At 39.2% G+C, this 13,960-nt stretch overlaps 1 protein-coding gene across 6 annotated transcripts in view; it reads right to left on the minus strand.

The window, feature by feature from the left end:
• The window catches only part of kcnab1a (potassium voltage-gated channel subfamily A regulatory beta subunit 1a), a 98,146-nt gene that overhangs the window by 24,029 nt on the left and 60,157 nt on the right, over positions 1–13,960 (minus strand). For all 6 annotated transcript variants that reach the window (XM_010737349.3, XM_010737350.3, XM_027280709.1 and 3 more), the window contains one exon: positions 9,149–9,192. In XM_010737349.3, the coding sequence (XP_010735651.2) occupies positions 9,149–9,192 (44 nt within the window). The remainder of the gene's footprint in view (positions 1–9,148; positions 9,193–13,960) is intronic.

The raw sequence follows: 13,960 nt of genomic DNA on the forward strand, positions 1-13,960 counted from the left end.
ATTTACACATGACATCCTGAGGATAAACTGGATCTGTTGGTGCATAATGATATTATCTTAACTTAATAAGCTGTAGATGTTGCCTCATCAGCACAATCAAAAGGGGGGTTAAGTGATATAACACTAATGACTTGTGGGAAAAAGTTGCTTTTGGATGTTATTAACTCAAGTAACCATGGCAACCAAACTAAGTCTCAACTGTACCTACAATAGAGTCATTACATTAGACAGTATGATGTGTGTGTGTGCTTTGTGTGTGCTTTGTGTACATGTTTCTTATTTAAACATGTACACAAAGCTTGCCTGTGTATGTGTTAGTGTCCATGTATGGGTGTTCAACCAGCTCTTAAGCCGTCTCCTGTGGTGGAATGGTAATCACAGCTGATGACGTCCAGTCACAGCCCTGAGCTTTGTTCTTGAGCTGGAGGCTCAGCATGGCATGAAAACCCTGCAGAGCTCTAATGTCAAGGTCACTGCTCTTATAGGTCCAGCAAAATTTTCTATTTGATGGAAATTCAGTCCCCGCAAGCAATAAATGCAATGCCTCTTTTCCTTTTTTTTTTTTTTAAATCAAGAGCCGGAAGTGGCGCTTAATGTTGCTACACAACAAGAGGACTGGTGATAACCTTGAAGTGTTTTTTCCTAAAGCTAAAATATGTTTTTTAAGTCAGGCAAACTTTAACTGGTGAGTCCATAATGGTTATGTAAATGGCACCATATCTGATAAATATTGAGAGTTAAAGTCAGTCTAAAGTAAGAATAAATATGTAAAACAAATATGTAAAATGAAAATAAGAAGAAAGTCTCATTAACCACCCAGAATGATTAAAAATATTGACAAGTTTATGATATTAGGTGTCAAAATCTGGTAAAAAAAATTACCAGTATTCTCAGCACTTGCTGAATACAAAGCCACACTCACTCATGGGAGCAGTCAAGCAGCAGTTTTGAAGCAACTGAAAGGTGTAAGATGAGTTCAGAAAATGACATGGCTAACTTTGAAACACTCTAAGATGAATTCATCTCTCTGCTAGGGGTGCAGGGGTCAGGGTGGCCTCAGTGTGTCATAGAGTCACCGTTTAGGACCGCTCAAAAAATCCTGGACTGAAAACTGGTGATAAACTGTTTTAACCTCTAACTCCAGTCTAACTAAGTCTTTTCATATGTTTTCAGCAACTACTTTCCAACATATTTTATATATGTGTAAAAGAAATCTCAGAACTTTACATGGACTTTAAGGTCACCTCACATGTCCCGTACTCAAACTGAGAGGTCTAAAGAGGCAAGGCAAAGCTGACACGAGGCCAAGGCAGCAAAATAGGACAGAAGAAGTAAAAGGGAGAGAAAATGAAGAGATTGAGGAGTGAGAAACTATTGGAGTTGTAGATTTGGCAAGAGGTGTTATTTATTTTTTGAGTTTTGTGTGAATCCTTTAAACCAGTGTTGAATCCAGTACTAGGCCTGGCAGCGTGATAGATGGCACACATTGAGATGAAACATCGCTCGCTGGTGTCTCGGTTTAACTGACCTCCTAATTCTCTTTTTCAGCATTTTTCAGCTTGTCTGCCTGCAGACAGAAAAGCTGAGTCATAAATTCCCGTTGGATTAATTTATAGCTTCAGTAAAAGGGCACAGTACATCTGGTCGCTGGTTATGCTTGAGAGGTATAGATTTATCCAGATGAGACGAAACAAAAAGTCAAATTATGGTTCGACTTGGGATATATATATGGAAACCTAACTGCATCATTTTTTAACCCTTTTTTCTTTTAATAATCCAAGGAGCTAAAAAGCTATTATTAATAAAATACATTTAATACTAAAATATTGTATATGTATATAATCAAGCGGGCTACAGAACTGCATACATTTTTTTTAAACTTTTCACTTTTTTTTTTTACCAACTGATCAGAGCTTCAAGGAAAAACTTCTTTTTGTGTTTTTATTCTAAATATTTAATTAACACTATTACTTATTAATGTATCATTGTATTATTGTATGTATTGTTATATTTTGACATTATTATTATTGTTTTGTCCGAACCCACAGTGTAAAACATTGAATTTGAGATTATATAAAATAGATGAAAGCAGCAAATTCTCATCTTAGGGTTAGGGTTCCTACATAGTAATGATATTTACTTACTATGTAGGAACCCTAACCCTCAGTTGTTTGACTAAATATTATTTAGTCAGACAACTCATGACAGGAATGATTTATCGCAGCAGCAGAATACTGTTAGAGTTTGGTATCTCGCCACAGATATGTATACATACTGAGGAGTGATGAGCAAATATCTAAACCCCCATAGGCTGCAGGTGGATGCTGGGGTGGCGGTAGGTCTAAGAAACAGGCAGTGATGCTGATGCAGGGCATTGGCAGAGCAGAATAAGAGTTTGCAGCTTAAATAACCCGCCAAATTTGGGGGTATGTTTGGTTTGGAGGAGTGCGAAGCAGTGAAACTAGAGTTGTCTGCCTGAACTAGCTCGCAGGTGTCATTCCATTTTTGACCGTCTTGACTTTACTTGATACCTGGAAGTATAATATCAGGCAGAAAACATGGTGAGAAAGGTTGCTAGCTGAAATCAAATAAAGTATGTACACTACACTAGACCGTCTAAATAAAAGTGGATATAGTCTCTGTGATGTCACGCACAGGTTTCTGTATTATATAAAAAATGACCCCTCAAGTCATGAACGGGGAACAGCCACAGAGGTTGCAGCTTGTGCTAGACCACCAGGGCGCCACAATATCATTATATAAAAGTATTCAGAACTTTATATACAAAGAAAACTCTCTCACTCTGACACACACACACCATGCTTTTGCACCTATTTTCAGGTCTGCTGCATGCCCTTGTCTCACGTACTGCCTCTTCAAGTTCAATCGATTTCTTGGTAAACAATTCTACTTGAATCACCTTCGTCTGCACTGTTATATCAATCGCTGTGTTGTCTGCTCTTTCAGCTGCCGCATAGTGGGGGTGGTCAGAACAATATAAACATTCGACAATACAACAGCGCTAAAAAATATGTCCAGAAATCTTCTTTTGCATCATATTTTACACTTCTTTTTACTGTATACTATTACTCAATCACGAGAGTTTGATTGATAAATAAAATAAAATGTCTCTGACATAACAACTCGCTACTGAGCGTAACTCTAAATCTGATGCTGTTTGGATACGACTTTCTACCTCAGCTGCAGAGGTGAAGGAAGCATCTATCACAGAGAGAACATGACAAACAACTTGTATAAGTTAAAAAAGAGTGGACAGTGAACAAAGACTGAAGCAAAGAGACAGTGACACATGGATAAGGTTGTCTGCTCCCCTTAGCACTGTGAGGACATGAGATGAAAGCAAGAGGCTGCACATGCAGTGACGACACACAGAGGTCCATCCTCATCCTGTCTTCTCTACACTGCAGGATTTTCTGGGAGAACCACTTTAAGAATTCATTAATCAACAGAACTGCATCGGTGCAGCAAGCAGTCAGGTGAAAATACGGACCTGGATGTGTGGCATGTGTGTGCTGTGAGGAAAAAAGTTATGGGTTCCCACAGAAGTGCTGATGGATCCGATAACGCTGATCTCGAACTTCTACATCCACTTTTGTTTTGTTTTGTCAGCTAATTAAAATGAGGTTTGCGCATGCAAACACACACAAACACTCCATTTTCTTCATTTTTAAATGTGTGTGTGTGTTGTCAGCACAGTGAAGCCACTGCAGACCTCCTTGCTGTCAGTCTGTTGAGTGTTTTCAGTGAATGCAGAGATAGTGGGTTATCTGCAGCAGCAGACTGTCTGTGCTGCCTATGGTGACTTCAATAATCATTTCACTTATCAATTAATCCGTACTCCATGCCACTCTTCTGGGATAAATGTGTTCAGTTTCAATTAACTGGAGAGACATTTTTACATTGATGGTTGTTACACAGTATGTGGCATGTAAATTGAACAAATATTAAATTGTGCTTTGCTGGAATGGGAAATGAGTTTTGTTATTGGTTGTGGAATGGAAATGACTGATATTGAATTGACTCTCAGAATTTGGCTAATATGCTAATAAACAGGAGAGTGAATTTTAACAAGGATACATACAAATTCAGACTGATGCCAGTACCAGGGAAAGAGTATATTTTTGTATTATTACACAAGTATAGTAGTGAATAAACTGATTTTTTTCTCTTTGCTTAAATAGGATTCAAAACAAACAAACGGCAATAGCCTTACGATAAACGGCATGTGTGTGTGTGTGTGTGTGTGTGTGTGTGTGTGTGTGTTTAACCAAATAACAAGCTGTTTGAACCAGCAGCTGCACCCTGAGGGAGCAACACCCAGAGGGACGGAGAAGGGTGAACAGAACAGCATGAGTGAGTGAATAAGAGGAAGGAAGTCTATTTCTCTATTTTCAATTTCTGTGTTCTCCCAAATGTTTTTTCCTCTTCCTGTCCTAACATTAAAGTAAGTGGAGTAGAGTCAAGAGTTTAGATAAAGACAGAGAGGATGAGAGAGTCTCATCTTTCCTCTTCATTTTTTCTGTTAACATCTCATTACAACCTTCCTCCATCCTCTACTCTGTCCCTGGGATAATGACGGCACGTTTGGAATACTGATTCCACACATATGTTAGCACACAGCACACAGTCAGCACTGGTAGGAAAATGTTTCTTTAAATTCCCCAGAATAATGAGTTAATACTGCTATCAATTCCTCAGCTTCACATATTTAATGTGTGTACATGAGCTATGAATATGTGAGTTAAACATGGTGGGGAGTGAATAGTTCTATAGTTGATTCAATTTTTAAATCAATAGCTAAACGTTATTGGCAGGAGAAAACAATAACTATGCATATGATCATTTATTTAAATAGAGCTTTATAAATGATTAGTCAGCTAATGATTGATTTATGCCACAGCTGTAGTTCAATACAAATATGTAGCTAAGTAATATTTCCTCACATCATGCAGCCCATTAATCACATTTAGGTGATTTATATTTAAGTTATGAGCTTTTTAAATACAGTGCTGTAACTTTTTGATGCAAGAAACAGAAACCAGAAATGAATGGCCCCTTAGCCCAGAAAAAAACAAACATTGGTTGTTGGTCAGCATCCTTCAGGAGATGCTAGCAATGATTAATCACTTTCCTCTCAGTAACAAGTATCTGTTCTCCAGCCACTCCATGTCGAGGTCAATCTGCTGCTTCATTGTTATATAACTTTTGGATATTTCATCTAAAACACATTCTGGTTTCTGGCCAAGTTTGCCAGGTTGAAAAGTTTAAAAGCCGCCTTGGGTTTTGAGCGCACAGTGCAGCTGTTGTACAGCGAGCAAATATAAATACCACTCTAAACTACAGTTTGTTTTTTTGGATTTTAGCATAAACAACCACTTAAAGCAAAATGTCAGTTTTTAGTCTAGATACAAAAATCAAACTTCAGCTTCAAAACAGCAGCTTCCCTCGTGCAATGTGGAAACTTCTGAACAGCAAGAAATGTTGAGTTTCTGTGAAAAAGAGATCTTAAACCGATTAAGTCATTATGTAAATGAAGCTCCCGCTGGTGGGACGGCGTTTCTCTGGGGGGATTCATAACGCTGTTGCAGATTGGCTCTTTAAAAAGGGGAGACTCTTGTGAAAGCTACATCTCTTCATGGCTTTGTTTCACACAAACAGCGACTAATGAAAACAAATGAATGAATCAGAATGTAACGTTTGCGTGTGTTTATTCTGCTGACTTTTGCAGGATCGTGAGAATACCTGCACAAACACACATTCACATCTATCTCAGCATCACTCCTTCAAGTTAAACACTGAAACACCATTTAACATCTTGCTCTTTGCCCTGTGTCTTCCTCCTCTCCCCTGCCAGCATCATGTCCGCCCTGAGCTCACCATGTGGCAGGCAGCTGGCATTATGCTGACCTTTTCTGCACCGTGCAGCTCAGTCAGTTTGAGTCAGACCTCTCAGCCTGTCATGAACCACCTGGGGCAGCAGCACTCAGAAACAGCCTGAAAACCAGATATAACACCTTAGGAAACAAAAGTTTACACACCACCAAAACGCCTCTTTTATATAAGTTACCAATGTCACAAATATATTTAGCCAGCTTCGTCATTTTTAGATTAAAAAGTTCTTGGCACTGAAAGATCATCAGCATCAGGGCAGCTCATATAAACGATGCAAATAAAATACGAAAAAAAAAGAACAATTTTGCGGTCACTGCTTCTGTGCATCATGAAGCCGTGTTATGAGTCTGTATTTATCTGCATGAATGAAAATGAGGAAAATTATTCTGCTGTAATGCAAGTGTGAAATGTAAGCTCAGAGAAACTTCCGACCTTCAGCGGATGAATATGAAAAACCCTGCAGGAAGCCACTACAGGGGGGAGGCATGGATAACCACCAAGAAATGTGATTTATGTTTAGGAAAATAAACACAAGAGTTTGTAGGAAAAATCTACTTTGATCCTTTTTTTTATTAGTTGCTTCTCGAAGTGGGGTTTGGGAGTGTGAACTTTTTGGGGTTTCTGAAGTGGGGCAGGCCAGAAAAAGAAGCACTGGATTAAGCTAATTTCAAATCCATGCAAGAGGGATGCCTCCATGAGATCAGCAAGAGTTCAGTAAATATAAGGAAGCTTAGTCAGCAGTAGTATGACTTAGAGTTGACTTGGACGTTAGTAGCCGTTCCGGTGAGATGCACAGGTGATACTGAAAAGACCAGGAGGCAGCTTAAAACTGAGAGCTTTAGACGAGTCTTCAAAAAGAGGCTAAAGCAGAACAGGAGACTAAAACTAAAGCCAAAGCAGGTGCAGAAAGCACGATCATCTTCCTCACCAAAAACCCAGAGCCTTAAAACTGTAACTGAAGCGTCGTCTGTTTGGGTGACGCTGCACAAAATGTCCTGGTGAAGGTCAGACTCTGTAAGCTGGCTTAAAGCCCATGTCCCTTGAGGACTAGAAGTTTTGATCCGATTTACAGGATGGCAGCTGATCTGAGCCCTCGAGGGCCTCCTCTGAGCAGGATGTATTGCTGCATGTTTGTCATTCAAGTTATTAATTTTTCAAACTTGGATTCATGCAAAGTGAAAACTAATTTAAACAGTACATTTAAATGGAGACTAGTCGACTAGTCTAGTCTGTTTGATTTCTGTAGGATAACTTTATGCATGATTCCTTTCCAGTTTTTACTGTCTAACTTTTATCCACTGCAACGCAAGTTTAGCAAACTAAAACATAATTTGTCAGTCAGCATACAAAGGGCTGATAGGTCATTTATTTATGACATACTCTAGGTATTTTCTTTTACCATCACACAACGACTCGTTGTGTGATGTTCGACGGTAGAGCAGGAACTCAACTGGTAAAAATTCAAATCAGGCCGCAGTAACAGATATCATGACTATAACTCAACTTCAAGATCACATCTCGTACAACCAGCGATGTAATAAGGCATTAGCGTGGGGGAGATGGGGCTGCTGCCTGACAGGTAATCAAGAAATTGTGCAACATCTCTAGTGTGGAAATAACAAAGATCTGGTTTGCAGACACAGAATCTCCTCCACAATTATCATCTGATTAAAGTTTTTATATTCTGATTCTGTAGATGTTGGCCAATGTTTCGCTTTTAAACAAATTCTAATTTCCCTCTCTAACAACTAATTAGGAAACCAGTTGACTCTTGAGAATATACATGACTTATTTATGAATGATATTAGAGTGCAGCTACTCTAATTGAAAAAGTGCGTGCAGTTTTTCAGTGGGTTTCCCACAAGAAATTAGATAGGAACATCTAATAAATATTTTACTTTCCACCAAGCTAAGTTGGCGTTGATTTATATTTTCTCGAAAACTTCAAAAACTTGACTCTGATATCATGTAGAAATGAACCACATATCTCATACTGTGTTTAAGTATTCTGGTTGACAGTCAAGCTAGGAAAAATCTTGGCGCTTCGAAACGTCTCAGACTAAAGAGCCTGAATAACTGACACCTTTGAAGGCATCTGTTGCAAGGCGAACGTGAAATAGTGCAGAATATTCATAGAAATCAAATATATTACAATTTTAAAACTACTATTAACTTATTTCTATATTACTGCATAGTGATAAAATGTATTATATTACTACATTACTGACATTATGACAATAATGAATGAGTAAGTAAATCATCACTGTTCAGTGATGTTTAATTAATGGTCCTTGTCACCAGATTTTGTTTCGTCATGATGATTCTGAGGAGTTGATCAGCCAATCAAAAGCTTTTTGATCAATGAAAAAGTTACTGAAGCCACAAAACAAAGTTTAGGTTTAATGTCTTAAGTTTAGCCTGACTGTGTGATGAATACACAAGTCTTTTAAAGAATAGTCCCCTAATGTATCTGTTTTTAAATTATGTAGAGACTTTGCAGTGACTTGTTTTAATCACAATAATACTTTTAAGATAAAATAAAATGTTGGACTTTATTAATCTTTATAATGATGCACACCAACATACACTGTCCACACTGGTGCAGTACAGGTGTCACTGGGTGTACAGGTGTTTGTCTGCAGTCTAGTATTTATCCAACTGTGTGTGTTTGTGTGTGTGTGTGTGTGTGTGTCCTACCCTGAACATCTCTTAGTAATAGGGAACAGGAACATTGGGCTAATATTTTTTGTGGACCAGAACAAGAGAGTGGGAACAGACAACAAAGTAGACACACACACACACACACACACACACACACACACACACACACACACACACACACACACACACACACACACACAAAATCCTCTGTTGTTTGAGAACTCTCCATGATGACAGAAATAGGTATGCTGTGTGTGTGTGTGTGTGTGTGTGTGTGTGTGTGTGTGTGTGTGCCCCATGATGTTGGGGAATTATACAACCACACTAGATTTGTTGCTTTAATAAGACAACAGGCTGAACCTAATTGTACAATTCCCAGCCAAATTCTGAATGCAATGTTGTTTTAGATTTAACAATTGACTTAATTAAATGTCTAAATGATTTAATGCAAAGTTCGTCCGTAACAGTACAAAAGAATACAATAGAAACAGATCCGTGTAATTTGTGGTGTTCTTTCCCAAATAAGGGACTGGTGGAGAAATGCATTATTGGTAGTGAAGCACAGTCTACTCACCCAGTCCTAAGCAAGATACTCTGAGTCCTGACTTTCCAAGGTTCCTGCAAAAACAGACAAAAAGGAGTCAGATCTCTTGTGTATGTCCACACATCAGTCACAGATTTGACTGAACAAGGATCAGATCTTTGACCTTCATCATATTCAAATTTTGTTGGACATTTCAATCTGCAGTAGATGACAAATTGTGTTTGCAACATGATGTCAAGCAGACTGACAGTCAAGTGCATAACAAGCAGGCCTTTCATTTCTACAAGAGGCTGGATGTGGCTTTGCTTTGACAGAGCTTCTGATTTCTCCATGGCAGGAAATTGAATTTCACTCTCCCGAACCTCCAGATAGATGCTCTGACACTGTCAACCTCTCGCCATGTCTAAATAGGTGTGTGTGTGCGGAGGAAGTCTTAGAGTGTGATGAAATGTTTCTCTACTGTTTAATGCTACCGTCCAAGGTCCATGTGAGTGAGCAGAAGGAGAAAAAACACCCAGTTACAGGATGATGGAGAAGAGAAGCCTGACGAGAGGAAGGAGACACTCATCAGATAAAATGAAAACCGCTAATTAAAAAAAAAAAGCGTGTGCAGTCGTGTCAAAAACATGAATGAAACAACTTGTGTACTGCAGGATGGGGACTGAAGTGTGCCTTTGTGTTTGTGTTCGTTCGCTTGCTAATGGCCTCATTAGCTTTGTCATGAACACCACAAACAATCACACACCTGCCACACAGCCTCATTAAGCCACAAAATAAAACATGGACATAGTGACACATAGACACATAGTGTCTACAGTGGCTCAAGTCATTGCAGTTTTATCCTGTTCAGCTGTAGATCTCCTCTGCAATGCATACGTAAATAATAATTGTAATTATAACTTGCATTATTGTTAAACCAAGTTTTTCGCTACCCAGCAATCAATATTCACTCCCCTTTTAGCTCTGTTTTGGTCTCCACCATCACCTGAAGAAAATACCTGACTCTTCAGCTACTTGTGCTTCAGTGTGTTCACTAGTTGCTACAGTATCTGTGTCTGCCTGCTGTTTGGTGCTGAGCAGATATCAGTTTTGTTTGTGCTAAAAAACAGCCACCTGCTGCACCTAAAAATGATGCTGACGACAGCAGTGAGAGTGAACCTAAAACCTAAAACAATGAGCTGAAAGTTGCTTGACTTGCCAAAAAAGGTGTCGCATCACTCTCGGATTACACATAAACAGCAGAGGTTTCCTTTTCTTCCAGTACTGTGGGCAGACTGGCACATCCCTGCCATATCCAATCAAGCTTGAGGAAGAGTTATTGTCCTATCATGTCAGCTTCTTGTGATAACGCGCTATGTACTGATGACTAAAGTGATACTACTGAAAACACACACACACGCACGCACACACGCAAAAAACAAACTTTCAGGTTTTGAGCAGGTGCAAAGCTAAAACCACAGCTCCAATTCATCAGCTTGTAGGCAGAACAGGCGGCACAGTTTTCCTGGGGAGTTTAGAATATGTTATGTCAGCACTTTTCAACTTGCTTGGGAACCTTATTTAGAGAGGATACTTGAGAATTGATCTCAAATTAAAAATCCCCGTCATCATTTTCAAAACTTGCTATTTTTATTGAACTTTAAGAAGTGAGAAAGAAAAAAAAAAAACTTCTGTGCTTCACACTGTGTACCCCTCCGATTAAAAGCAGGCAATTACAGATGTCACAGTTAAGATTTAAACGACTTGTAAGACATATGCAATGTAGGAAATTCACTTTAAGCAGTGCAGAAACCTACAGATTATATTTGTGTCTAGTGAGGTACAGTACATGTTGTTTTATTACCAAAAAGATTTAGATTAATTCCTAGGTTTTGGTCATCATATATATGCAACTTGCAGAAAAAAACATTAAAGTAAAGTAGATCACTCATTGGATCCATGCTCAACATAAAACAATGGAAATGTACATTCAGCTTTTAAGTATTTCAGACGTACAGTCTCAACAGTATGTATTGATTGAAGAGTACGTTATTCACAGCTGTCAGCAGTCTGTCATTTTTGCCAACCTGTCAAATCCACTTTAGTTATTCATTGCTGACATGTCACCTTTGCATCCTTCAATATCAGAATAGTTAATTGGGCATAAAAATCAAGCCACCCTCAGAAAATCAATTTTGGATGATGAATTAGATCCTCTGTACACTATGAAACGTCCACAAAAGACTCTAAACATTTTGGACAAGGTGCTCTTGAACAACAAATAACTAACAGGAATTAGACTACTTCTGCTCAGCAAGCGTAGCAGCAAGAGAGACGCTTGTGTATGAACTGTTTTAAATATTGTTCTGCACACATGCATGTTCTTCACGTGTTTGCATGTTCTTCCTCTGGATGTCTACGCCTCACATGAAAGTGGAAGACTGAATGAATGAATGGAACAGGAATGAATGCGAGTGTGACTCTGTGTTCAGCTAAAATCTTGCTGTCTTTCACCAAATATTTGCAGGATCAGGCTCCAGTGCTCCCCGTGACCCTGACCAAGAATGAGCAGGTTTAAAAATAAAGCCATGAATGAAAACTTACATAAGGTTGCTTTTCTTGTCCAGAACAGATGACATCATTTTTAAAAAAGTTTAAAGTAAAGGCTTGCACAGAGTCGGGGCAATCTTTTGAATTTAGCTCATAGAGAAGGGAGGCGCTGAGTCAGGCAGTGGATACCCTGCCAGCGATTAATGATGATGTCGCTGTTCTCCAAGCCTATAACCAAGAATGATGACGATCCAGGTGACCTCTAATTCAAGTCTAAAAAGAAAAGCTTGGCTGGAGCCGGAGCGGAGCGCAGACGAATCACCTAACAAAGCACAAAACTGCACACTGTGACAAGTTGTATGACTACGATCCATTTAGACAGAGTGCTTATGTTGCAAATGTAGTCGTGGTGGGATATGTTTGTGACAGAGCTGACAGACTTTCCTTCACATTAATGAACCAAACAATAAGAAACACGGTGCTGGTTCCTCGCCCTTAAAACAAAAAGTGGATCGAATCACAAAATAAATGTAACTTGACAGAGCAGCAGGAAGCTGGATGGCAGTGGAAAGAAGCTACCAGGCAATTATAGTTGAATATACTTTATTTTGCTCAAGGTTTTTTTTTCTCCCATGTTGACTGAAGTAAAAAAAGTAACAAATAACTTTCACTCAGATCAGCTTGGTTGGCTCTGATGCTTCTGAGCCAACACAATACGTTCCATCATTCATGCTTTCACTGGGATAGATTGCGAGATGGATGAAAGAACAGCCCTGAAGAGGATAATACAGTATCAGATGCAGAGAAGAAGATAAAAAAATTAAAAAAAGATTTCTCCCACTTGGGAGATGGAGTGAGAAAGTGATCTTCTCCCTCATTTAAAACCCCTTTCAAATGGCTCTTCATAGATATGCAAACGCTTATAGCCACACACATATAAATAACCAAACCCCCCACCCGCCACTGAACACACACACGTTAATACAGCCGTCCTCACACATCAAATATTTATTGAAATATGAACCCCCTGTAGCTGCTTTTCCAAACGGATCTACCATAACAAGCCTTCCCCATCAATGGGGCTATTCATCTCTACTTAAACATGTCTTCATTTGCGTGATGATGGACAGTAATGACTTTCTCTAATACCCCTGGTACTATGGCAATATTATCCTCTCTCGTCATCTGCCAAAACACACTCTCTCTTTCCCTCTCTCTCTCTCCTCCATGTCAGCAGTCATCACCACAGATCTGTCACTGATTCGCCCATTACCTACTCCACCACGGTAGCAGAGGGAGCCGCTCAGTATTCAAGGAAAACAGGTTATGCTTTGAGTCTGAATTTTAAACAAGATTAGTTTTTACCAGACAGTTGGGTGTAACTAGCCAAGAAGTCATAAAGAGGCTTAATAAGTTAGGAGGTGACAAACTGCTGCACTTCACAAGTCTGTGACTGGCCAATCCACTGTATATTTATTACTGCCACTAAAATGATTCACTTAAGTATTTGGTACATATTTCACGGGCGAGGCGGTTGGATGAGAGTTGCTGTTAATGTGTGTTGATGAGAACACGGCGAGAGTTGGAATCTCACATCTTGGCATCTCGGTTATGATTAATAAATTCAACTCACGTTTTCCCGTCTGACCTTAAGATCTTTTTTTTCTTTTTTTATTTATGATAAAAGCATTTTATTGATGCTTCCTTGATCCACTCAGTGGAATGCTTTATTTTTTTCTTTTGTTACTTGATGTGTACTTATATTTCTTTATTTGTAACAGTGCGGCACTTTGTAAAGGTTTGAAAAATGCTATATAATTACAGTAATAGGTTGTATCTCTACTTGGATGAAAGCTGACACACAGCGGAAATAATTTACTACTTGGCTTTCCTTGTGAGGATGGTCAGTGTTAGTCAGCGTTTCATTTCTGGGTGTGCTTTTCCTTGAATCATTTTGTGAATGGCTTCCAAAGGGATTGGTTTTTACTTTTGTGACCAATTTCAAAATGAACACTGGATCGCTGTTTACGACACAGAAAAACAGTTATGAGCCGCAAGAGACCGTCTGACACACTTCTCTGTCGAGTGTAAAACAGTCTGCGTGTGTGTGTGTTCGTGTCACAGAGGGAATGAGACAGGGAGAAGAAGGACAAGGAGGGGGCACGGGTACATGCCTAAGGCCTCCTGAGCTCCAGATAAAGTAGGTTACAATGTCAGTAATCACCCAAATTCCTGCAACACGCAGCGCTTGTCTACATTGTCACCTCATGTTGACAGCAGCAGTTATCCCACTGTGCCTCATGTCTCTTTAAC

This window comes from Larimichthys crocea, chromosome VII (assembly GCF_000972845.2).
Source record: "Larimichthys crocea isolate SSNF chromosome VII, L_crocea_2.0, whole genome shotgun sequence".
Classification (NCBI taxonomy): domain Eukaryota; kingdom Metazoa; phylum Chordata; class Actinopteri; family Sciaenidae; genus Larimichthys; species Larimichthys crocea.